The sequence below is a fragment of the Artemia franciscana genome, chromosome 15 (assembly GCF_032884065.1).
Source record: "Artemia franciscana chromosome 15, ASM3288406v1, whole genome shotgun sequence".
Classification (NCBI taxonomy): Eukaryota; Metazoa; Arthropoda; class Branchiopoda; order Anostraca; family Artemiidae; genus Artemia; species Artemia franciscana.
In genome coordinates this window covers 8,492,506-8,520,075 of record NC_088877.1, presented here as the reverse complement: position 1 = coordinate 8,520,075, position 27,570 = coordinate 8,492,506, and the positions used below count along the sequence as shown (strand labels likewise).

The following is a 27,570-nucleotide window of genomic DNA, read 5'->3' as shown; positions in this document are numbered from 1 at the left end:
AATTAACATCTTAATTTGCTATACCTCATAATTTTCTAGAACTAAACATAATGTTCTAGTATTTTAAACTTCTCAACTTCTCAAACTTCTCCCTGCCGTTTGGACAAAATATGAAGCGATTTTTGTATTGAAATTTAATGAACCCTGCTTTGATGCTATTTACTATACCAATAAATTTCCAAAGGACCTAATTGCTAGGATATAGCATATCAAACAGTTCGTGGTAAGGAACTGTAGTAAGGAGCGACCCGGTACAATAGTAACTGAAACCCTAAAAAATAGAATTTTGATACCAATAGTTACATCAAAAGAATCGCATTTTAATGCTGATTTTAAATATATAAGTTTCATCAAGTTTAGTCTTACCCATCAAAAGTGACGAGCGTGAGAAAATTTCCCTCATTTTAGAAAATAGGAAGAAACACTCCCTAAAAGTCATTCAGAAAACCTTTTTGGAGAAGTTTCAAGCTCCTATTTGCAAAATGGGGAAATTCGCATTTTTTGCCAGCAGACAGATCACGGATGCGTGTTTATTTGTTTTTTGTTTTGTTTTTAAAGCGGTTATCGTATCGACTGAGTGGTCCTAGAATGTCGTGAGAGGCTCATTCCAACGGAAATTAAAAGTTCTAGTGCCCTTTTTAAGTGACCGAAAAAAATGGAGGGCACCTAGGCCCCCTCCCACGCTAATTATTTTCTTACTATTTACTATTTTTTACTTATTTTTACTATCTCTTACTATAAAGTTAAACTTTAGCGTAAAGAGCGGGGCGTTGAGGAGAAAAAGCCCCTTTCATATACGGAGTAATTTCTGTTAGTGTTAAGTTTTAATGTCACTCCTTACTTTCAGTTAAAAAAACTAGTTTTTTTATTTAATTTCTGAACGTTTTTGAATTAATGCATGTTTGATTTGGTTCTCTGCACATAAATTATTAAAATGAAAGTTGCCTATTATTTTTTTTTTTTTTTTGGCTAAATGGCTTTCTCTTAGTTTTGATCAGACCATTTTGAGAAACAAGGGGTGGGGAAGGAGGCCTAGTTGCCCTCCAATTTTTCGGTTACTTAAAAAGGCAACTAGAACTTTTAATTTTTAACGAACGTTTTTATTAGTAAAAAATATACGTAACTTAAGAATTAACTTACGTAACAAACTTTTATATTCTTATATTTTTATTATGTATATGAGGGGGTTTGTCCCGTCGTTAATCCCTCGTTTTTTACACCAAATCTTAAGTTTTGTCCCAATTCTCTAGGAATGACCCCTGAATCAGAAAGGCCGTAGAATAAATAGTTGAGATGCCTAAAAATACTTTAGCATAAAGAGCGAGGTATTTATCTCCTCCTAAATACCTCGGTCTTTATGCTAAAGTATTTTTAGAACCCCTCATATAAGTAATAATCTATGTTCGTTTTAGGTTTTAATGCTACTCTTTACTTTCAATTGAAAAAACTTTTTCATGTTTATTTTTTCATTGTTTCTTTTTTATAGTAATGCTAGAAAATCCTGCGCCCTTTTCATTGAATTTCTCTTCCCTCATGACACATTCCTCCAAGGAAAGATCCTCCCACATATCCCCCTCCCCTCAACCCCACCCCCAAACCAAAAAATCCCCCTGAAAAACGTCTGTACACTTCCCAATAACCATTTCTGAATGTAAACACTGGTCAAAGTTTGTAACTTGCAGCCCCTCCCCCAGGGACTTTGGGGGTGTAAGTCATCCCCAAAGACATAGTTATTATGGTTTTCGACTATGCGGAACAAAATGGCTATCTTAAAATTTTGATTCGTTAACTTTGGGAAAAATGAGCATGGGTGGGGGCCTAGGTGCCCTCCAATGTTTTTGGTCACTTAAAAAAGGCACTAGAACATTTCATTTCCGTTAGGATGAGCCCTCTTACGACATTCTAGGACCACTTGGTCGAAACGATGACCCCTGGGGACAAGAAGAAGAAAAAAAAAAACACGCACCCGTGATCTGTCTTCTGGCAAAAAATACGAAATTCCACATTTTTGTAGATAAGAGCTTGAAATTTTCGCTATTGGGTTCTCTGATATGCTGAATAGGATGGTGTGATTTTCATTAAGATTCTATGACTTTTAGGGGATGTTTCCCCCTATTTTCCCAAATAAGGCAAATTTTCTCAGGCTCGTAACTTTTGATGACAAAGACCAAATTTGATGAAACGTATATAGCATGAAAATCCGATTCTTTTGATGTATCTTTTAGCATCAAAATTCCGTTTTTAGAGTTTCCTTTACTATTTATCCGGGTCGCTCCTTATTACAGTTAACATGAAGAGCGAGGTGTTGAGGAGGGGGTGCCCCCCTGTATACGTGATAATTTATGTTTGCCTAAAGTTTTAATGTTACTCCTTACTTTCAGTTGAAAAGAACTCGTTTTTTATTTAAAATTGACAATAAACCCCATAAAAATATTTTTTCCGACTTAGGCAGGGTATAATGATGTTAACATGATTTATTGATGAAATAGGGCATTAAAAATCATGCGTTTATTACATGCTAGAAATTTAAGACAGTAACCTTAGGTATCCTAGACCTCAAAATTTTATCACCGCTCTATATTGCTTTTTAATGCTCTTTCTACTATAAATTTGCAAAAAGCACGCTGAAATAAGCAATAGCTTTAAATTGAGCCTTTAAACATATCTGTACAATGTTACCTGTATGTATGCTCCATTGATGGCAATTGAAGGGAGGGGTGTCTAAGTGCCAACCTTTGTCCGGGTCTAGATTTTGAAATAACTCTTTTTATGAGTTTTTTTTATTGAAAAAAGCCTATTTTTGGTGCTCTATGTGCACTTTTTGGTGCCATACTGCGCTTTCTGTTGGCGTTATCACGCCGACTTTATAAAAGGTGATTAATTATAAAAGTTAGCTTCTAAATGAACCCTTAAACAGCTCTATCATACTGCTGTAGTCTTCTAGCTCTGTTAGTCAGTAGATGATTTATGAATAATATTAAGGGGCTGGGAGCGAGAACATAGAAGAGGGGAATTGTAAACCTCAGGATTAGGTTTTACAACCATGGAAATAATAATAGTACCTTTTTAATTTTTCCCAGTAGTTTCATTCCGTAGATGGCACCCATTGTGCATTTTTAAATGCCATATGGCAGTTTATGATGGCACTATCAAGTCAAACCCACAAAAAGTGTAGAGATAAAAATTAGCTTTTAAATGAACCCTTAATGCTTATATAATGTTTTAGTCCCCAGCTTTTTCGATTCTGGAAATGGCACACGAATTTTATTTTTCGGATCCCATATGGTACGTTATAATTACGTTATCAAGTCAAATTTATAAAAATCTATTAGAGATAAAACTTAGCTTCTAAATAGGTTATTAAATAGGTCTCTTTTGTTTTCCGGTGCGCCGCTAGCGGAGATGAAAACAGAAAAGAAAAGACACGTAAGCAGAAAAAAAACGCATGCCAAAAAGAAAAAAAGAAAAATCTTTTTGTTCAAGGTAGGTGTATGTAAATACCCCGAACAGGGTTATCAACAATAACAATTAGAATTTTATAGTTTAGTTTCCATCTGAAACAATTTCAAGGGGTTTCAGGCTCTTTATCAAAATTACACAAAACAACATTTTCAAACAGTTCATGACAACCGAAACTCTAAAAGACTAAATGTGATACCAATAGCTGCATCAAAAGATATGGCTTGTTATCCTGATTCCAAATATACAAGATTCATTGAATTTAATGTTCCTCATCGACAGCTACAAGTTTGGCAAAACTTAGGTGGTTTTCGAAAAAGGTGAGAAATACCCCCAAAAGTAAAGACACCTTAATGAATACACGCCGTTAGATTCAGTGAATCAAAGAACCCTAATGAAGAGGTTTCAAGTCCTTGTCTACAATAATTTGGAATTTTGTATTTTTTCTTTTTTGCCAGAAGAAGGATCGCGGATGCGTATTGATTAGTCTTTTTGTTTGTCTATTTTGATTTTTTTTTTCTCAAAGGGTGATCTTATCGAACCTAGAAGATCGGGAGAGAGCTCAACCGAACAAAAACCAAAAGTTCTTGTGTCCTTTTTAAGTGACCGAGAAGAATGGAATGTGACTGGTACCTCTCCTAAGACCCTTTTTCCCCGAAGTAGTCCGACCAAAATTTAGAGATAGCCATTTTATTTAACATTGTTGAAAGGTCCAATAATTTTGTCTCTGGGATTACACAACCTCCTCCCAAAGCTTTTGGAGAAAGGGCTGTAAATTATTAAATTTGCCCATTATTTACATATAATATTTGATCGGGATGAAAATAGGTATTTTTCAGGGGAGGGGGGCTAATCTCTGCAGGGTGAGTGGATGTTTTCCAAGGGGATAGTTTCACTTGGGGAGGGATGCTCCCCAAAAAAAGCTCCCGAAAGGGGAGCTTTCGGGGAAAAAATTCCCTTGGAAGGGGTATTGAAAAACTATCAGAAATTAAATAAAAACAAGTCTTTTTTTAATGAAAGTGGGCGTAAGAGAATTTTCCAGGCAGAATTGTCCGCAAGATATTTTCCGGGGGGAATTTTCAGTGAAGACGGAGTTCTCGTGAGGAATTGCTCGGGGGTGGGTTTTACTCAGAAGGAACTTTCCATGGAGGAATTTGTGTGGGGGGTTACCCCCTCTTCAATACCTTGCTCTATATGCTAAAGTTTGACTCTTTGTCCCAATTACTTGGGAACGACTCCTGAATGACGAGGCCCGTTTAATTAGAATAAGGAGCTTTTCTTAAGTACTAAAAAACTTTAGCGTAAAAATGAGGCATTGAGAAGGGGGTAGCTCCCTTCATATAAGGAATGATTTCTATTCGTTTTCGGTTTTATTGTTGCTTCTTAATTTCAGCTGAAAAAACTTGTTTTTTTTAGTTTAACATTACTAACATTAATTGAAAGTTTTTCTCATTAGACAATTTTCTATTTTTAAACACATTCTGAAACATTTGGTTACTATGGGCCGTCGTTTGGTCTTTACTGAGTTGCAGCTATTGCTGCTTCAAGAAAGGAGAGAAAGTAATAGAAAAGCTATCTGCTTTAGTCCCAATTGTTAAGGTCACGATGTAATGTTTATCTAGTTAGCCTTGACTAGCTGAAAAGACTTTTCTGAATAGCGGCCAATTAAGGGGGAACATTGAGGGTGTTTCTAATCAGAAATGTTACAAAAGAAAGGTGTGTAGGAGACTATTACCATTTTCTTAATTTGGATATATGCCATACCGTATTTTGTTCTGTCATTTGATCTTATTAAGGAAAGAGGAAAATTGTAATTAAGAAATAGGGATTAATGAACGGGACTGATTAAAAGAACTAATCGACTATCGAAAAATATATAAGAATTATCCGTTTAAATATTATATTGTGAATTTATTGTGTTGTGATTGTTTAGCGTTTTTTTCAAAGACTTTTTTCATGTTGTTTTATTATTCATCTACTATCGAAATAATTTCTCTTTTCCCCAAATGTAAAAAGCAAAAATTAGAGGCTGATAGTATATATCAGTTTGGAAATAAGTTAGATCAGGGTCAACCCTAACAACAACAACACACTGGACACATATTCGGTATAGAGGTTACAATTCTTTTTTGATTAAACATTCATAAACACCTTAACTTCAAAAAATTTCAGTGAATACTGGCTTTTATTCAATGTTGTGGCAAGCACCAATCACAAATGTAATCCAGCAGAGGTAGCGTTTGAAATATGTTGGATGTTTCCTACGATTTCGGTTGTGTTGTCTGGTATTTTCAAGATTAAACTAATAGGTCTCTAAGCCCTTAAACATCATCTGTTTGCTAAGTATATAAAATATAGACAAAGTAGATACATCCTTTTTCAGAAGGCAAATGGCCTTGTTTTCTTTTACATCTTTCTTAGATTAATAAATGGATTTAATCAAGCGGTTTGATTTAGCGAACTGTAAATAAAGAGCGACTAGTTCCAATACTAACCAAGATTTTCAAAGAAAACGTTTGTAAACAATAAAAATGACAAAATATACCTATCGTTGTGATTTCTACTCTAAGTATGCAAATTTTATAGAGTTTAAGGTTAATCATCAAAAGTAGGAATATAAAGTTGCATAGTTTTGTAAAAAGGATGAATTCCTCCAAAAAGGTGAATTATAGTTGAAAAATTGCCCAAACAAAGTTTGAATACCTAAGAACCCCTTCACTAGATTTTTAAGACTCTACATATGGAAACATGAAATGCCTTTTTCGTGACGCTAGCGAGTTGGTGTTTTTTTAAGACATGACTAGGCCCCCTTCTTCGCAATGTTCCTCCTCCCAGTTCCCTCGAGGGCAAACATATTATGAAGCTAAAATTTCAAGGTAGCTAATTAAGTCACAAAAATCTAGAACGAAATGTTATAACCCGAGGACAACATGACCTTTATCCGCCCTCCTGAATAAGGCCCACATTTATGAAAAGCTGTTGATTTTATAGAAAACAATCCATCAATAGAACTTCGAAGAAAGATGGGCTTGTTACACAATCTTTGAACTTAGGACTGTACAAATGTATTGTTAAGAATAGTATAGTTTAAAAAAATTCATTTTAAGAACAAACACAGATTATGCTAATGACTAACTAGAATGAAAAAATTAATCAGGAATTACATAGACAAAAATATCTTGCTGAAGCTTATACCGCATAAAAATTCCGTATGCAACAATTTTAGAGCCCCAAGGGCCTTTGCAGATAAACACATCTAAATGCCATATTTCAGGCCCAGGGGCTGATCGATAGAATTAAAGCAAAAGGTGAGCATATTGTAACGTTTTGAATTGAACATACGGAGCAAATTCGGCCATGCCTGATTAAAAGGCCCTATGTATTCTTCCTGTCTATACCGCCCTAAAACTACGACCACGATGGTTGCTCAAATCGAATTGATATTTGAAAGAAGGCTGTTTTGGGCGTTAATTGCTCATTAATTGCTCACGACCACGATGGTTGCTCAAATCGAATTGATATTTGAAAGAAGGCTGTTTTGGGCGTTAATTGCTCATTAATTGCTCACGACCACGATGGTTGCTCAAATCGAATTGATATTTGAAAGAAGGCTGTTTTGGGCGTTAATTGCTCATTATAGTGTGTTGTATGAGCTAAAAGTAATAATGCCTTGAGTTCTATATTGGACAATCATAGTATGATACTGAAAATTAGAATATTTATTTAAATAAGAAAGATTGAAATATATACAAAAAGTACTTTTGTAGTTGGTTTGGTGTTTAGTCAGGAATTAAGCAGGGCTATGGCCTATTCCAGTTTACATTGACAAGTTCGATGGATTTGTCGTAAGTAGCCCAGCAAATGATATGGAAGAGTGTGGAATCAAATGGGGAGGTAAATATTTCCTAGATTTAAACTATATAGATAATTTAAGCGTCCTAGATGAGAATCTTAGCAAAATGAATAAATGCCTGGATCAGGATACAGTAAGTGGTTTGAAAATTAATTTTAGAAAGACTAAGTCACTTAAACTAGGAATAAATAAAAGTGAAGAGTAGATGTTGAGTGACAAGAAAACTGATCAAGTAAAGGCTTTGGCTATTCTAATTTTGTTACACCTTTGCAGCATCTGCTATCAAGTAATATCAGTAAAGACAGCAGATGCTGCAAAGGTGTAAAAATCAGAATAGCCAAAGCCCAGTATGATTTTTTCTCAGTTGAAAATTTTTTGAAAGAATAAGAAAATACGACTCTAAATCAAGATCAGAAATTTGGACGCTACCAGTAATCAAAGGAGTCAGGTGTGTTTTTGAAATACGAGCGCATCGAAAGGAAAGGGAGAATCTCTTAAATGTCTTTCAGAGGAACTCTCTGAGAATGGTTTTAGGTACCCGTTTACTGACTTTCAAACAAAAAGCTGTACATTATATGAAGACATTTTATGATGAAGGATTAAAAATTTCCTAAATTTCCCAAATTGATAGTGATTAAAGACTAGGTAAAAAAAAATGTACTAAATTTAAGGAAATAAGGCGCGTTTTCAATTGGATTGATACAACAAACTTCTTATTAGCATATCAAATATAAAAATTAACACAGTAATCAAAATTACTAATTGGCTGGGTTTATTGGATATTTGGTACCTAGTGAGGGACAAATTTAACTCTAGTGTTACGAAAAATATGTTAATGAAGGGTAAATCCCCTACCCTTGGATTAGCTTTTGTCTATTTCAAGTTTTAACCTTCCAGATATGATATTATCTACGGTGATATGATATTCTAGTGTTTTAACGTTCTTGTTCACTTTTGTTTTCAGTCCAATCATAATGAAAATTGATATTAATTTGATCCTTAAGCAACTGGATTGACTATAAGAAAAAATCTAAACAGTGGATCTTGGTAGCAGAATCAACATTTTAATAAAAATAATTGCCAAAAATTGCCAAGTAAGTAGTAATTTAGCAGCGGGATGCGATTGGTGGTTCCGATAATTTAGCAATAATTGTCAAATCGATCTAGTTGCAAAGGTTAATTGAATATAAATTAACTGCATGATTCGTAACACAAACCATTAACAATAACGCATCTTCAAATTCAAAATGTTAGGGTTAATTTTACAGTTTTCACAAATATTCAAGTATGAAGCTTGTTAAGACGAAGCTTGAAACTAAGAAAATTCTACTAAGCAAAACAGGAAAGATCAGAACGTCACGTAGAAACATCATAAACGTTAGTAAAACCCTTTTATTTTTCATGATAAATTCAGGACAAGAACTGAAAAATTTAGAAAAGTTTACTTTAAAAGGAAAACCTATTTCCATATTTACATGTTCTGATAAAATCTTCAACGGAATTCAAATTCTAAACCTTACTTTTCCTTGGGAATCAATAGAAGAGAGTTACGACGACGTCATATTTCAATTCAACCAATAGAAAACAAGATGCGCCGAATCCAAAAGAAGTTAGTACAAGTTCCTTTGAGGTTGTCGATGGTTGCTATCGGGACCTTGAATGAGCAAGGGTCTTACACTTCAGAAAACTGAGATTTTTTCAGTTTCTCATAAGGGGAATTATCAACAGAGCACAAATAAAGGAAGTTAGTAAGTGTCTTTAAACTATGCACACTATCAAATTAGCCTTGCACCAACTTAGTCTGAACACTAGCTGAAGAACCGGCAAATAGAGAAGAAGTTCGATAATGGAGCTTTGCTTGACTCAGTACCATTTAAGCGATACCAGTAAATATCGAGTAACAGTAATTTCAGCTTGAAATTGAATCAGATTTGTGTCGAGTTTGGAATGTAATCTGAAGCAACAACTTACCTTGCAAAATAGCTATAAACTATGAGGCTTATGGGCTGGTTATGTAAACATTCATTCATTTGAATAATTGTAATATATATATATATATATATATATATATATATATATATATATATATATATATATATATATATATATATATATATATATATATAGTGCATAATAATGCATATACGCAAAAGCCTAACAGCCAAGCTTGTACGGGTCCCCACGAGAAGGGCATGAGTAATACAATTATCATTCTCCACATTGATAAGGTTTTCCACAAATAAGCTTCGTTTCTAATCTTCAGTTTTTTACATTTTTTTTTTATTTGGACCAGGGTCGTATCCATGATTCTTTTTCGGGAGTGGACGGGGGTACAAATCTTATTTTAAGACGCATCATTACATATTTATGAGTCAGAAAAATATTTTCGGAGGGGAGGGTTCAAACCCCATAAACCTCCACCTTGATATAGCCTTGACCTGGACATCCAGATAATATATTATCTAAAAATGTTGAACGGAAATAAATGAATTTCTTCCCAATCCCCCTCTCCCCCGGGGAGATCTTGAAAAACAAATTCCCATCCCAACATCCCCCTATGATTTCGTGAATAAGCACCACTACAGCTTAAAGTTTATTCAGTTTAAGCCTTCACTCTTTGATTTTTTCATAACAGAACACTGGTGAAAAGCAACACTTGTTCTTACCGACAACAGCATGTTTAATGAACAGGAAATATTTAAGCAAGATTAAAGTTTCTAATCACACTGAAACAAAACTAGGCCATCTTTTTTTTTCTGCTTCTCATTCACAATCTCTATTGACAAGCATTATAATTTAATTCCGTTTATGGGCCCACAAGAAATCCATACTTCCGCTTTTGAAACAGTAATAATTACTATGCCGCTGGAAGGATGAATGGCTGTTGCTGAGGTATGAAACTGACCAACTAACTGAACAATTTTGTGTTGCGTAATTCTTGCTAAGATTTTTCTCTTCATGTTAATGTAAATGTGACATTTTTTAGGTGCCAAGAATATCAACACAAAAAACTTCACTTTTGGGTTTTGTAATTCAATTTTTTTTTAATGTGGAATACATGCTGGTGGATTGAACCAAAATAACAAGAAGAGGAAAATCTTAGATGTGCCATTGTGGCAAAAGTCTTACTTCTACGATTTGTATCAGGCATCGACTGTAGCTCAGCGAAAGCTTAGCCAGTCCTTTCGATTTGTTTTTTGAGGCCTGTTTAAATTTAGTCTTTTCGGACGTGATATTTGACTCAGCGAATATATATTCACTATGCTGACCGTAGCAGAAAATAGAGTATTTGGAATCCCTGTCACCTTCAGTTGTAACTTTTATTACTCTTGATGGTCAGAGAGGATATCCTGCGAAGTGGACTTAAACCAAGTCGAACTACTTAAACTTCGGCATTTTAAGGTGGCGATATATATATATATATATATATATATATATATCTATCTATCTATATATATAAAAATAAGTTGTCTGTCTGTGGATGTGTGGATGGATGTGTGGATGGATGTGTCAGGTGACGTCACCTGAAAAAACTGGATTAGGTGACGTCAAAACTGAAAAAACTAAAAAAAGGCAAAAACTACAAAAAAAACTAAAAACTAATAAAAAAAATAAAAAAGCTAAAAAACTAAAAAAACTATAAAGGTAAAAACCAATAAAAAACTAAAAAAAAAACTGAAAAAACTAAAAAAAGGCAAAAACTACAAAAAAAAACTAAAAACTAATAAAAAAAGTAAAAAAGCTAAAAAACTAAAAAAACTAAAAAAACTAAAAAAAGGTAAAAAACTAAAAAAAATAAAAAATAAAAAAAAACTAAAAAAAAGGAAAAAACTGAAAAATAAGCTAAAATAAAGGTAAAAACCAATAAAAAACTAAAAAAAAAAGGAAAAAACTAATAAATGACGACACTCAAAGAGAAAGCGACCAGGACAAAAAACTAAAAAAAAAGGCAAAAACTACAAAAAAACTAAAAACTAATAAAAAAAATAAAAAAGCTAAAAAACTAAAAAAACTAAAAAAAGGTAAAAAACTAAAAAAACTAAAAACTAAAAAAAAACTAAAAAAGGTAAAAACTAAAAGAACTAAAAAAGAAAAAAATAAATGACGACACTCAAAGAGAAAGCGACCAGGACAAAAGGAATGTTCGATTAGCAATCAACAAAGCACCGGGACACAGGGAGTATAAATGACGACCAGGACACAAGTAAAAAAAAAAATTAACAAAACTAAAAAGAAGGTAAAAACTACAAAAAAACTAAAAAGAAAAAAAAACTAAAAACTAATAAAAAAACTAAAAAATCTAAAAATCTAAATAAACTAAAAAAGAAAAAAAAAGGAAAAAAATAAAGGAGAAAAACAAAACTAAAAAACGAATGTATATACAGACCGGTACACCGGGATACAAATGACGACCGGGACACAGGGAATATAAATAACGACCGGGACACAGGGACACAACTACAACGGGGACACCGGGGGAAACAGGGGGATATAAATGACGACCGGGACAAAAAAACTAAAAAGAAATAAAAACTAAAAACTAATAAAAAAAACTAAAAAATCTAAAAATCTAAATAAGCTAAAAAAGAAAAAAAAAGGAAAAAAATAAAGGAGAAAAACAAAACTAAAAAACGAATGTATATACAGACCGGGACACCGGGATACAAATGATGACCGGGACCCGGGACACAGGGAATATAAATGACGACCGGGACACAGGGACACAACTACAACGGGGACACCGGGGGAAACAGGGGGATAACCTGACAATCTATTTATATGCAAAGACAATGGGACAGCAAAGAATGTTGTATATTCGCAAGTTTTACGTAGTTAAAACCATATATATATATATATCTATATTCACAGGTGGGACATAGGGACACAACTACAATGGCGCGTAACTATTATGGCGCGTAACGACTTACGCGCGCGGGGGGGCTTGGGGGGGGCGCGAAGCGCCCCCACCAACTAGGTGTTGGGGTGGCGCGAAGCGCCACCCCAACAGCTAGTATATATATATATATATATATATATATATATATATATATATATATATATATATATACATATATATATAGTGCATAGTAATGGATATACGTAAAAGCCCAACAGCGAAGCTTTTTTCTTTCCCCACGAGAAGGTCATGAGTAATACAATTATGATTCCCCACATCGATAAGATTATCCACAAATAAGCTTCGCTTTCAAACTTCTGTTTTTTTATACTTGGGTCGAACCAAGGATTTTTTTTTCAGCGTTCGCAGCGTACAGTCCTAATTGACATATTGAAATCCCTTGACGAATTAACTTGTTATTTTCTGAAACATCTGAAAGTATAAGAATCAGAAATATATATTTTTTTTTATTTGTACCTAGAAAAGGTGAGATGGAATAATTAGATAGATTGCTCTGAACATGAAGTGCTTATGGATCAGAGTAAAATCTACATTTATGAGTAGTGAGAGGTAGTCTTATAGTGAGAGGTAGGAAAAACCTTAGATACCAGATGTGGCATAGTAAATGTGCCAATTTTTAGGTGCTAAGAACATCAACATAAAAAACCATCCTTATAAACTCCTTATAACCTGCCTTATAAACATCCTTATAAACTGCCTTATAAACTTTTTTTTCTCTCTCTGCTGTTTTTTTTTTTTATTCCTTAATTTTTTGCCTAATGGCCACGTGTTGGGTCAATTCATCCGGGGAAATTGCGGTTTTCTAAGATTTTTATTTTAATTGTTTCAAAGTGAAAAATATTTAGGTAGTAGACCTACCACATTTTTGTTATTGTTTTCACGTTTTCCCTGAAAAACTAAGTGAGGAAAATTAGTTTGATGCGACATTGCTTCTTGTTCGCAGAAATTGAAGCATTATCAATCTATTTATCTGCAAATACAACTACATTCTTAGATACAACCAGCATTTTCTTAAGTTGTTTCGGAGCCATATATTTTTAGCTTAAAAGTTCCACTAGGGTCCTTTATTATAAATCGGCACCCGCTATTAGCAAAACCAGCATAACTGCATATTGAGTTCTTTTTCTTTAAAAATTGACTCCGCAATATTTACTTTTTTAAAGTTACATGTGGGGGTGTATGTTTTTATTCAAACAATCTATTTTCATTTTCACTTTTCTTGGTACTTCAACAGTAAAACTTGTGAGACATCTTCATTTACGCAATTTGTATCCAAGGCTTCCTAGCCGAGTGGTTAGCACGCTAGACTTGAAATGCTTCCGTGATGACAGGGTATCGAGTCCTGGTGGCGCTGGTTATTTGATTTGGAACTGTGGGTGTGTGGCGTGACTGTGCAGGCTCAGCCAGAGCTGACCCAGCTCTAAATGGGCACCTGGAAAAATCTGGGGGAGATAAACAAGAAGGGTGTGCGAAAGCACAGGATGATTGGCCCCCATCCCCCCATTGTACTTACTGGCTGAAGGGCCCAAAAAAGGGAGGCTTCCCTTAATTATTCAAAGTTGATTATAGGTTGCGTACAATTTAAGGGGGGCGACTGAACATTAAAGTAGATCAAGTATATTTTTAAAGTTAGAAAGTACTGGTGTTTAGTACCACTTACATAGCTCAGTTGTGTTAATTCAAAAAACAGGATATTACAAAATAAATTTTTAATGCAGAGCAAAAACTTTAAAAAATAGTCTGGAATCTTTGACTGAGCAGTTTTCGAGCTCAATTCATTTGATGACTAGATCCCTTCTAGTTTGTTGCCAGATTCAAATCTAAATCGACATGAAAAATGTCATCGCCTAAGCTAATCTGTCGGGCTGGTTTATCGCTGCATGTATCTAGAATAACAGCAATTCGGAAGTTTCTTGTGTCTATCCTCATAGTTGTTCAAACATGTCCTCGGCCTCTAGACCTATTACCATCATGCATGCACGATGTAAGGATGATAATTATCCTGTAATCTGTGAAGCGGTGGCAGACACCTGTTAGAAATTTCCCTGAAGCTAATATTTGAGATAGCGATATTGAAATCCTAGATCAATAACAAACGAGCAAAATTGTTTAGAAATTTTTGTTTTTTTCATATTTCTAAGGATTTTATTGTGTTAATCAGAAAATGAATGCCTGAGTGGGGGTAGAGTATTTTTAGGGATTCCTCAGTCTTTAATCAGTTCTAATGCAGCAGGGAACAAGGTTAATGTATAGAATCCTTGTGAGAAATCAAAAACAATACCTGTTCAAACGGCAGTAGATAGCTTAGTTAAAACTCAAAATGAACTGAGATGGTACGAGATAAGCTAATGTCTCGTCACCCCTACCTCTCCCTACCCACTGTGTAGGGGCCTGGGTAGTACATAGGGTCATATGTAGATTTTTCATTGCCTAGGAGAAACGTCAGTTTCTACCGTACTATATCAAATGGCCCGAAAATAAAAAAGAAGGGTTTATCTAAGTGGTATCCAATAGATGTTGCACCTGGGGACACTTTTACCACCTTTCTCCCTTAGTTATATCAAAAATTTCTCCCATTCTTTGTGCTAAAGTTTGACTACTGTTTACTGCAAAGTATTTTTGATTTTGCAACATAGCCAATTAGTAAATATAAGTGTTTCATTTACTAATTGCCATTTAAAAAAACTGGGACCGAAAGTTGTGTTATTTGAAGCCATTGTAGTGAAAAAGTCCCTTCATTCTCAAATCCTGGCATGTGCACATTGGAATAGGGGTTCATTTTGGCGATTCATGGCCATTCTCCTTGGGAAAAAACGCATTCTCTTCGAAAAAAAAAACACATTCTCCTCGGGATTGAAGCTTACTTTATACCTTAAATTCCAAATTCCTTTATACCTTACTTTATTCCAAAAGTGAGTGCCAACGCCACTTGGGGGGCACCAGAGTAAATCAATAGAGTGGGTGATTGCAACAGATGCATTACAAATAGTAAATCGCGTTGATTATAGATTACTGATGATGGAATTAAAGCCAAGGACCACTAAGAAAGAAGAGCCTCAGGTTCATTTTCCTCAATAAGATAATTTCGAATGTTACAACTTTTACGCTACCTTTCTTGTTCTGAGTTCAATAACTGGTTTGAGAATTTCCAGCATTGATGTCTCTAATTTACATCTTTCTTTCATATATTTTGCGGATAAGATGGGAAGATTAATAGACGTTTCTTCTCTTTAATTGCAATTAAAATTTAAAGATTACTCTTTTACAAGGATTGCTGAAAAATACATTTTCCGCCACTGCTTTATATGGTTCTCTGGCATTTTAAATTTGATTTTATAATTTTTGTCAGGTTTACACTCCTTTTTAGGCATTTTTTCTTATTTTTAAATTATACCTATTCTCTTAAACTGCAAAATTTCAATTATTAAATTAAGCTTACGTGTTTTGTGCATTTCGTACCAGTATAAAAAATTAATTCTTTTGAAGCATGTTTTTTCACCGCAAATCCATTTTTTTAAATTTTGGTTTCTATTTACAAGGGTCAATGTTTATATACTGTTCGTTGCCGTTTTTTACAGCCCTACAGCCTGAGCTTAATGGTTTTTAGATCTTACATTTTTTTGGCTGAAATTTTCATCAGGTTCACATAAATTTTCACGGGCACTTCTCCACCCTCTAATCTAATTGAATAGAAAAGATTGTTTTCACATGAAAATGAAGGTGGATACTAAAAATCAATACGAAAGAAAATTATTTCGTATAAGAAAGGGGCTGCCCATTTCTCATATCCTTGTTCTTTTCAATAAAGTTTTACAATGATTTACTTAAATTATTTATAAGTAAAATAAATGTAATTGATAATTCCAAGTGTCTAGATACTGATTTGTTTTTATAACACCTGAAATGAAATTTTTATTGTTTAAAGGAATTGTACTTCCATGTTCTTCGGTTCTCTAGACATAGGGAAAAACACTTTTTAATCCATTCCGTTTTCCCTTGTGTTTGAACAGGACTTGTTAAAGCATTGAAGGTAATAAGTCAAACTTTACTATAAAGAGCAGGAGCAAAGGAGGGGGTGATCCCCCACGTATAGAAATAGTATCTGTGCGTTTCAAGTTTTATTGTCACTTTTCATTTTGTTTGAAAAAGAAGAGTTTTTTTTAATTTAATTTTTATTTGTTTCAATTCTTTGCCCAACTAAACCCTAAATATAAAAAGCATCACATTCCCTTAAATCCTACTCTTTCAATCAAAACAGAACAATTTTTAAAACAGTTCGCGGTAACGAAATGTAAGTAAGGAGGGACTCAGCTCAATAGTAAGCGAAACGCTAATAAACGGAATTTTAGTATCAGTAGATACATTAAAAGAATTAACTAATTATGCTCAGTTCAAATATATAAGATTCATCAAGTTTAGTGCTAACCATTAAGCGTTACTAGCCTGAGAAAATTTGCCTGCTTTTTAAAATAGGGCGGAAACACCCCCTAAAATCCAAGAAAATAATCTAAAATGCAGAACCCACTGTAGAAGTTTCGAGCATCTATATACAAGAATGTGGAATTTTGCTATTTTTGCCAGGAGACAGGATCATGGATGCATGTTTATTTGCTTTTTTTCATTGTTTTTTTTTTCCATGGCTGATCATACAGAAACGATGGTCCTAGAAAATCAGAAAGAGTTCCTTTAAACTGAAGTTAAAAGTTCTAGTCCCCTTTTTAAGTGAACAAAAAAGTTGGTGGGCAATTAGGCCCCTTCCCACACCCATTTTCCCCCAGAGTTATCTGATCCAAATTCCAATAGCTATTTTGTTTAGTATAGTTGAAAGATCAAATAGCTACGTCTCTAGGTGTAAAATGACCCTCCCCCCAGTCTGTTGGGAGAGGCCTGTAATTCACGAACTATACCCATTGTTACGGTTAGTATTTGTTATTGGGAAGTATACAGACTTTTTTTTGGGGGGGGGGGTGTTGTGGTTTGGGCGGATTTCTGCAGGGATAATCTTTTTTGAAGATGACTAAAATAATTGCGGAACTATCTGGTGCGAATCTCCAGCATTTAATTGGGGAAGGGGGGCAAGATGAGTCCATATTCGGATAGTCAAGGGTCTTTTTTTTTAATTCTACTTTTTTAAAACAGTAAAAAACTGTAGCGTAAAGAGCGGGACGTGGAGGAGGAAAAGCCCCTTTCATATACGGAGTAATTTCTGGTCGTTTTAAGTTTTAATGTCGCCCCTTACTTTCAGTTAAAAAACTTATTTTTTTTATTTAATTTCTGAACGTTTTTGAATTAATGCATGTTTTGATTTTTGCTCTCCGCATACAAATAATTAAAACAAAATTTTCATATTGATTACTTTTGGCTAAATAGCTTTCTCATGTAGTTTTAATTGGAAGATTTTGAGAGAAAAAAGGAGCGAGGGAGGGGGCCTAGTTGCCCTCCAATTTTTTGATTACTTAAAAAGGCAACTAGAACTTTTTATTTTTTTACTAACGCTATCATTAGTAAAAAAATATACGTAACTTACGTAACAAACTTCTATATTCGTATGATTTTATTACATATATGAGGGGGTTCACCCCCTCGTGAATACCTGGCTCTTTGCACTAAAACTTGAATTTTGTCCCAATTCTTTAGGAATGACCCCTGAATCACAAAGGCCTTAGAATAAATAGTTGAAATTACTAAAAATACTTTAGCTGAAGAGCTAGGTATTACGAGCAGGATAACCCCTCATATTCGTAATAATTTCTGTTCGTTTTAAGTTTTAATGCTGCTCCTTACTTTCTGTTGAAAAAACTTTACATATTTATTTTTTCATTGTTTTTTTTTTAAATAATAAAAGAAAGTCCTGCGCCCCCTTCATTGAAATTCTCTTCCCCCATGACAGATTCCTCCATGGAGAAATCCTCCCACGTAACCCCCCCTCAGCTTCCCCCCTCTAAACCAAACATTCCCCCTGAAAACGTATGTACACTTCCCAATATCCATTAGTATATGAAAACAACGGTCAAAGTTTGTAACTTGCAGCCCCTTCCACGAGAACTGTAGGGGAGTAAGTCGTCCCCAAAGACATAGTTATTAGGTTTATCGACTATGGTGAATAAAATGGCAATCTCAGAATTTTGATCCAGTGACTTTGGGGAAAAATTTAGCGTGGGAAGGGGCCTAGGTGCCCTCCAATTTTTCTGGTCACTTAAAAAGGGCACTAGAACTTTAAATTTCCGTTAAAATGAGCCCTCACTTGACATTCTAGGACCACTTAATCGATATGATCACCCCTGGGAAAAAACAACAAAAAAACAAATAAACACGCATCCGTGATCCGTGGTTCGTGATCTTGCTATAGCAATTAAGTATTTCTGGCAAAAAAACCGAAATTCCATATTTTTATAGATAGGAGCTTGAAACTTGTACAATAGGGTTCTCTAATACGCTGAATCTGATGGTGTGATTTTCACACCATCACCATTAAGATTACAATGATTTTCACCATTAAGATTACATTACTTTCAGGGGGTATTTCCCCCTATTTTCAAAAATAGGGCAAATTTTCCCAGGCTCGTAACTTTTGATGGGTAAGACTAAACTTGATGAAGCTTAAATATTTAATATCACCATTAAAATGCAATTGTTTTGATGTAACTATTGATATCAAAATTCGGCTTTTTAGAGTTTCGGTTACTATTGAGCTAGGTCGCTCCTTACTACAGTTCGTTACCACGAACTGTTTGATTTCAGTTCACAACTGAGGTTAGTCCTGTAATGCGTCGAGTAATAATTGTGATTGGAACTTTCGCTTCCCCTCGCTTGTAATCTCACCGACTGAAGAAGAAAAAAACAGAGTTTTAGCTCAACACTACAAGAACAAAGTAAATATGAAAAACTTAATCCAATCTTGCTATAAAGCAGCTAAGTTAGAAAGCGGTTGTCACATGTAAGCCCCATTTTAGTAGCAGCAAGAGAAAACTGTTGAGTGAATATAGTTGTTTTATAATTACGCCTCTCCAAAGCAGGGTGATTTTCCAAGTGAGTTCTTGTTCCAAGTAATTAAGTATTTCATTTCAAAGAGGCCTTCATACCACAGACGTAGTTTTTTCCGCTAAGTGGTCAAGTTATGTTACTTTAAGAGTATCCTTTCACTCTTAACACACCCTATCATACTGAATTTAATTAAAAATACAGAAAACCATCGTATTCATCATCAAAAATTATCATAAGCAAACTATTCAAAATTAAAATATAGAATGGAGATAGATTTAAGCTCGAATTAAGTGTCAAAAGCTTTTAAGGAAAAGCTGATTTATTTATTTTCATTTTTCTTAATTTATTAGCAAATTATTTAGAAAAATTATTAAATTATTAACCACAGTCATGCTAGAGTGAAAGGTGCTACAGTGTAGTGCAAAAGCACCATATCAAGGCATTTCCAAGCCTATTCTTCTTATTAGAAGTTTGACGTAAATCAGTAGAAATGGAGAAATAATTCACCCTACTTCTTCCTAGGTCATATTTTACAGTAGAAAATAAGATGCTTCCAAAAACTAATTTTTCATAATCAAAATGCAAATAAATAGAACCCAGGATGTCCCCAACTGTGTGGGAATTCCCAACTCTAGCAAAAGTTCTTGTAGAATTAGAGCTCTTAAAACCTCAAAATTGACAGAACCATCAATTTCCATCATTTCTATTAAAATACTTGACATAAAAATTGTCGTTCTTAATTTGTATTAAATAAGAAAAAAAACAACAAGTTCTTTTCGACAGAAAGTAAGGAGCAACATTAAAATTTAAAACGAACAGAAATTATTTCGTATATGAGGGGCTTCCCCTTCCTAAACCCTCGTTCTCTACGCTAAAGTCTTAAAGCTGTTTAAAAATACTTTTCACTCCAATCCAACGGCCCTTGTGTTTGAGCAGTCTTTCTTAAAGAAGGGTCGCAAAGAGTCAAACTTCAGCGTAAAGGGCAAGGATGAGGAAGAGGCAGCCCTCCTCATGCATGGAATACGTTCTCTTCGTCTTAAGTTTTAATGTTGCTCCTTACTTTAAGTTAAAAGACTTAATTCTTATCTAATTTCTTACTGATTTTCAAATCATGCCAGGAAATTCCCTTCCCTTCCCCTGTACAAAATTTCCCCCAGAAACTCACCTCTCCGCGAACAATTCTAGCCATGGAATATCTCCCCTTGAATACCCCCTCCTGCAAAAAAATCCATATATTTTCCAATGATAAATACCGTATGTGAACAACGGGTTAATTGCACAGCTTATTGTCTTTTGCTGAGAGACTATAGGGGATCATGTCATCCATATAGGCATTTTACTTTTCAACTATACTGAACAAATTGGCTATCTCGAAATTTTGGTCTGATGTCTTTGGGTGAAAATAGCACGTGGGAGGGGGACTAGTTGCCCTACAAGCTTTTTGGTCATTTGAGAAGGGCAGTAGAACTTTTGATTTCCGTTCGAATGAGTCCTCTTGTATGCTCAATCTGATTGCATAATTTTAATTAAGATTCATTGATTTTTGGGGGTATTTCCCCCCTATTTTTTGAAAATCAGGCAAATGTTTTAAGGTTAGTAGCTTTTGATAAGTGAGACTAAACGAGTTTTATATATTAGGAATCAGTATGAATTTCAATTCTTTTGATATATCTATTGTTATCAAAATTCCATTTTTCAGAGTTTCGGTCAATATTGGGCCGAGTCCCTCCTTACTTATAATTCGTTACCACGATGTGTTTGATGCTTAGTAAATAGGTGAAAAAGTCAATCATCTAAAAAATCACCTTTAATCTAATGAGAGCTTTAATCATATTTTCTCTGTGGGATGTTTCATTGACAAAACCCTAATCAAAGGCCAGCTGTAATATTGGAATTAGTGAAAACTCTGTAATGATCCCGCAGGAAGAATTGAATTACACCGAAGAAAGAATTTTGCTTCTAAGGGGATTGAAGCCACTCTTTCTGTACTTAGGTGTAAATATAAGAAAATGCTCTCAATAATATGTTTTATTTTTCATGACTAAATATTTTTAGTGGGAGAAAAATCGAATTAGGGATTTCCTAAGTTATTTCTATCCTAGGAATAACTAAGGAGATATAATTCCTATCCCAAGAAAATGTCTGGTTTTTCCTGCATTTTAAACACGTCTATATATTACCCAATACAGTTTATCATACGAGACATAGGGAAAGACAGAAATATACAAATAAATATATATATATATATATATATATATATATATATATATATATATATATATATATATATATATATATAATGTCGGCACACTTAGTTATTGATTTTGTATGTTTTAACCTTTTCATTATTGACATTTTTTAATTTTTTTTCGGCGTTTTTCTCATCTATTCTTTTCATTTTTTTTAACTTAAGCTTCAGTATATCTGGAAGGGAGGATTTAGTTTTGAGAGATATTATTGTGTGCGAAACAATAGCAGGCAGCACGCACGGTAAATATTAGATATACTAAGTATCCTTTTCCTATCTGTAGTAAAGAGGCCAGTAGTTTATTAATTTAACCTTGATTTCAAAAAGTATTGTCAGTTCCTGGGAGGTATAAGTCCAGCATTACTGCCAGTTTTACTAAAAATAAATCCTACCGAATCTGAGGAAGTTTAAATCTAGTCTTTAGGTCTTCAAGTCAAGCGTTCATGTTAACGGTACTTAATCCTAGAGTTTCACATCGCATCTTTAGGCAAATACAGCTATTTGCGACAAAACAAAATTTCCTAGGGGTTACATAGTTGCCTGTGTCTCTGAGGTATGATTCTGATCACACACAATTGTTGTATTTATGATTGATCAGACACAACTATAGCCATGTAGCAGATGTAATGCAAAATACAGAAAATACGAAAAAGAAGCAAAAAAAAGAGAATAAATTTTGGAGTCTGGTCATTTTATATTTTATTAACCGTATGTTTTTTGTTGTTTAATATCGTCTTCCAACATAGTCACAAAGTGAGTTTTAACGGATTTGAAATACTCGTAAATCTTAAAATGGGTCACTGTAGAAGAACCCTTAGCACGCCAATGCAGCTCCAAAATTGAAATTAAATTAAAGGAAGAAAAGAAAAACAAATATGATAAAAATTTCTGACATGAATCACGTGTAGTAAACACACCCAGATTATATATATATATATATATATATATATATATATATATATATATATATATATATATATATCTATATATATAAAAATAAGTTGTCCGTCTGTGGATGTGTGGATGGATGTGTGGATGGATGTGTCAGGTGACGTCACCTGAAAAAACTGGATTAGGTGACGTCAAAACTGAAAAAACTAAAAAAAGGCAAAAACTACAAAAAAAACTAAAAACTAATAAAAAAAATAAAAAAGCTAAAAAACTAAAAAAACTATAAAGGTAAAAACCAATAAAAAACTAAAAAAAAAACTGAAAAAACTAAAAAAAGGCAAAAACTACAAAAAAAAACTAAAAACTAATAAAAAAAGTAAAAAAGCTAAAAAACTAAAAAAACTAAAAAAACTAAAAAAAAGGTAAAAAACTAAAAAAAATAAAAAATAAAAAAAAACTAAAAAAAAGGAAAAAACTGAAAAATAAGCTAAAATAAAGGTAAAAACCAATAAAAAACTAAAAAAAAAAGGAAAAAACTAATAAATGACGACACTCAAAGAGAAAGCGACCAGGACAAAAAACTAAAAAAAAAGGCAAAAACTACAAAAAAACTAAAAACTAATAAAAAAAATAAAAAAGCTAAAAAACTAAAAAAACTAAAAAAAGGTAAAAAACTAAAAAAACTAAAAACTAAAAAAAAACTAAAAAAGGTAAAAACTAAAAGAACTAAAAAAGAAAAAAATAAATGACGACACTCAAAGAGAAAGCGACCAGGACAAAAGGAATGTTCGATTAGCAATCAACAAAGCACCGGGACACAGGGAGTATAAATGACGACCAGGACACAAGTAAAAAAAAAAATTAACAAAACTAAAAAGAAGGTAAAAACTACAAAAAAACTAAAAAGAAAAAAAAACTAAAAACTAATAAAAAAACTAAAAAATCTAAAAATCTAAATAAACTAAAAAAGAAAAAAAAAGGAAAAAAATAAAGGAGAAAAACAAAACTAAAAAACGAATGTATATACAGACCGGTACACCGGGATACAAATGACGACCGGGACACAGGGAATATAAATAACGACCGGGACACAGGGACACAACTACAACGGGGACACCGGGGGAAACAGGGGGATATAAATGACGACCGGGACAAAAAAACTAAAAAGAAATAAAAACTAAAAACTAATAAAAAAAACTAAAAAATCTAAAAATCTAAATAAGCTAAAAAAGAAAAAAAAAGGAAAAAAATAAAGGAGAAAAACAAAACTAAAAAACGAATGTATATACAGACCGGGACACCGGGATACAAATGATGACCGGGACCCGGGACACAGGGAATATAAATGACGACCGGGACACAGGGACACAACTACAACGGGGACACCGGGGGAAACAGGGGGATAACCTGACAATCTATTTATATGCAAAGACAATGGGACAGCAAAGAATGTTGTATATTCGCAAGTTTTACGTAGTTAAAACCATATATATATATATATATCTATATTCACAGGTGGGACATAGGGACACAACTACAATGGCGCGTAACTATTATGGCGCGTAACGACTTACGCGCGCGGGGGGGCTTGGGGGGGCGCGAAGCGCCCCCACCAACTAGGTGTTGGGGTGGCGCGAAGCGCCACCCCAACAGCTAGTATATATATATATGTATATATATATATATATATATTTTTACACTTCGACTATGAATTACAACGACCCGTGATAAAAGGTCAAGAAAATAACAAATCCTTTTTTATCTTAATCCTTAGTGAGAGCGAGGGACTTGAAAAACCTTTTTAAAGCTTTGAATTCTAATTTTTTCAAACTTAATGGAGTTCCTTATTTCAGGTCCCTCGCTCTACAAGGAAGGGTTGAACAACGCCCTAGAGGCAAAATAAGAACGATCGATCTGTTCTACTTAGAAAATGTAATGAGAAACGTGCCGAGTACCAGAAACTCCAGGTTGAAGTGGAAACTAGAAATTTCTTTACTAAGGTCAATAGCCCTTGAGTCAAAAGAGAGAGATCTTAACCTCACAAAAGCTGATTGAGAGTGACTTGAGAGAGTTTACAAAAGAAACAAACTTCAAGGAGAGAGTTAAGTGGATTATATCATCATGGGCATACACATAGTTATTCCGATTATTAATATGGACTTGAACGAAATTAAGGAGATGTTAATGGAAAGAACCAAAGATCCAGTGACACAGAGAAAACTAGTGCTTGTAATTGTTTCGATAGCTCTGTTGTTAGATAATATGTTATACATGGTTATTGTACCGATAATCCCTGATTATCTGAGACAACAAGGTATGTGGATGACACATATTGAAGGGGGTGAGGTGGTCACTGAAGCCCCTTTAAGTTATAGCAACTCATCTGGCAGCTATGACGTTCCTAGCAATATAACAACAAAAATTATCAATGGCATTACTGTTTACGAAGGTGAAGATACAGCAATTGGGCTTCTTTTTGCCTCCAAAGCACTTGTTCAACTATGCATAAACCCTTTTTCAGGAGCAATAATAGATAGAATTGGGTATGAAACCCCAATGATGGTTGGACTCACTATAATGTTTTTCTCAACAGCAGTCTTTGCTTGTGGAAAAAGCTATGGTCTTCTTTTCTTCGCCAGAAGTTTACAAGGCGTAGGATCTGCCTTCGCAGATACTTCTGGACTTGCAATGATAGCTGATAGATTCAATGAAGAACACGAGCGAACAAGAGCTCTTGGTATTGCTCTAGCCTTTATATCATTTGGTTGTTTAGTGGCCCCTCCCTTTGGTTCATTTCTTTACCAATTCTGTGGAAAAGAATTTCCGTTCATTGTACTCTCTTTAGTTTGTTTGGTTGATGGATGTATGCTTAAGCTAGTAATGAGACCAAAAGGATTCAATAGAGTACAAGGAGACGATTTTGAGCCTCGTCCACATCAAAAGGGAACACCAATCTGGAAATTATTGATGGATCCTTATATTGCATGTTGTTCTGGAGCTTTGGTTATGGCAAATGTTTCCCTTGCATTTTTAGAACCAACGATATCTGTCTGGATGATGGACACCATGCCTCATATTGAACAATGGCAGTTGGGCATGATTTGGCTTCCAGCTTTCATACCACATGTCTTTGGTGTAGTGATCACTGTTAGATTTGCAGAGTCCTGTCCACAATATCAATGGCTATTTGCAGCTGTTGGTTTGGGTCTTGAGGGGCTTTGCTGCTTTATAGTTCCATTTTGCACGTCTTATTGGGGACTTATGATACCAATTAGTGGAATTTGTTTTGGTATTGCTTTAATTGACACAGCACTGTTACCTACTCTCGGTTACCTTGTTGATGTTCGTCATGTATCAGTATATGGTAGTATTTATGCAATAGCTGACATTTCCTATTCATTGGCCTACGCTTTTGGACCACTTATTGCTGGTGGGGTTGTTGAATCTATTGGGTTTACCGCTCTAAATATAGGAATTGCCATATCTAATTTAGTATACTGTCCAGCATTGCTGATGCTTCGACACGTGTATGACTATAAGCCAATGGCTGGAGCTACATCAATTATGATGTCTGATCCTCCTGATAAAAGTTACCAAGCATTTAAAATGCAAGATGAAGAGATAAACAATAGCAGAATAACTTACCAGGAAACAAATATTGATAATCCGCCAGCTTATAATACAGTATTAAACGGGCCAGAAAGAGATCCCCAGTTTCAAGAATATAACGGTGGTACAAACAATTCAGCAAGAACCGAAACGAATCCTTTTAGACAAAGTTACAATCAATATTAGACAATAATTGTGATAAAACTGAAGTTTAGTCTTTCCACAAGTATTGAAGCTAAGAAACCAGCGTGTAAATTGAGAAATTTTCACCTCGTTTCAAAACATGTGAAGAATTATACAAGAAAATAAAATGGAATATTGTTCAAGATCACAGTTCCAACGTAAAAGAACGTTTACTTTGCAAAGCTAAGAATTATATAAAATAAATTAATGTGCTTTGCTGGAGGATTCTTTAAACTTAAGAATCTTTACATTTACACACAGTTCATCACCCGTGGGTGGAATATTAACTTATCTACGCCCACCCAACCCCTAAAGTTTCAAATACTGAGCACCATCACCTGATAGTCAACAATTTTTAAATACAAAAAAAAGAAAATGTACTGTTAGACTTCTTCCTTCAAACTAAAACTGCGGAAACAACTGAAAGAATTGAAACTTTTCTCCCAACTGAACAACTGACTCTGCTTTAAAATATCCACCCCGTCCACCCCGTTCGTTGCTAAGGTTATATTTCCCAAAGTACCAAAAATACTCTCTTTTTTTAATCTAAAGATAGAAAAATTTAAGGATAGTTTCCTCTAACAAAAAAAAGTTTCATTAAAATAACGTAAATTCAAATGTAAGGTGACTAAATTGCTATCGGAAATTTTAGCAATAGTTTGAAATATATAAATGCTTTCGTTATCTGGGCACCTTAAATCAAAAGATCCCAGCTATCATTCTGATGATGAAAATCCCTACAAAAAAATAGGGGGACATATAGCCATAGCCCATTACAGAACTTTTTTCGTAAATTGTCATTCAAGGTACATATCCCTAACACTAGTATAAGTTATAGTGGATGGTTTGCTTTCAGTCGTTTTCTGTGTTTTAGCTACGCTATTTCAGTCTTTTTCAAAACAAATCGCACTATTTACCAGGCTTTCTTTGTATTTTTTTTTTTTTTTTTTTTTTTCTTTTTTATGAATGTAAGATTTTAAAATTTCATAGTCCTGTTTTCTCATGCTCCTTATTTGAAGACTTTTTAATAGGATATTTCAACAGCCTGTTGATCTTCGTATAATGTATTTTTTGGCACTTTCTAAAGCAACATTTAGTGATAGTAATGAGAGTATATATGTATATGTATATTTGGCATATATATATATATATATATATATATATATATATATATATATATATATATATATATATATATATATATATATTTATATATATATATATATATATATATATATATATATATATATATATATATATAGATATATATATATATATATATATATATATATATATATATATATATATATATATATATATATATATATATATATATACATATATATATAGGGCATTTGATATTGAACTAATGTTTGTTATTTAAAAAGGATGAAATAGCAGCCAGTCAAAAACGAGATTTAAAAA

The 27,570-nt window shown here is 33.8% G+C and overlaps 2 protein-coding genes across 3 annotated transcripts in view; both read left to right on the top strand.

Moving 5' to 3' along the window:
* LOC136036006 (vesicular acetylcholine transporter-like) overlaps positions 1-26,521 on the top strand; it is a 32,244-nt gene extending 5,723 nt beyond the window's left edge. The window contains exons 1-2 of one of the 2 annotated variants that reach the window (XM_065717924.1): positions 8,948-9,056; positions 24,207-26,521. In XM_065717924.1, coding sequence (XP_065573996.1) covers positions 24,475-26,148 — 1,674 coding nt within the window. In that variant the 5' untranslated portion in view covers positions 8,948-9,056; positions 24,207-24,474 and the 3' untranslated portion in view covers positions 26,149-26,521. Of the gene's footprint in view, positions 1-8,947; positions 9,057-24,206 lie in introns of those variants that run through there. The other variant, XM_065717923.1, reaches the window with a different exon arrangement.
* LOC136036005 (choline O-acetyltransferase-like) overlaps positions 8,959-27,570 on the top strand; it is a 181,730-nt gene continuing 163,118 nt past the window's right edge. Inside the window, exon 1 of the mRNA XM_065717922.1 lies at positions 8,959-9,060. The gene's annotated coding sequence lies outside the window, so the exon portion shown is untranslated. The remainder of the gene's footprint in view (positions 9,061-27,570) is intronic.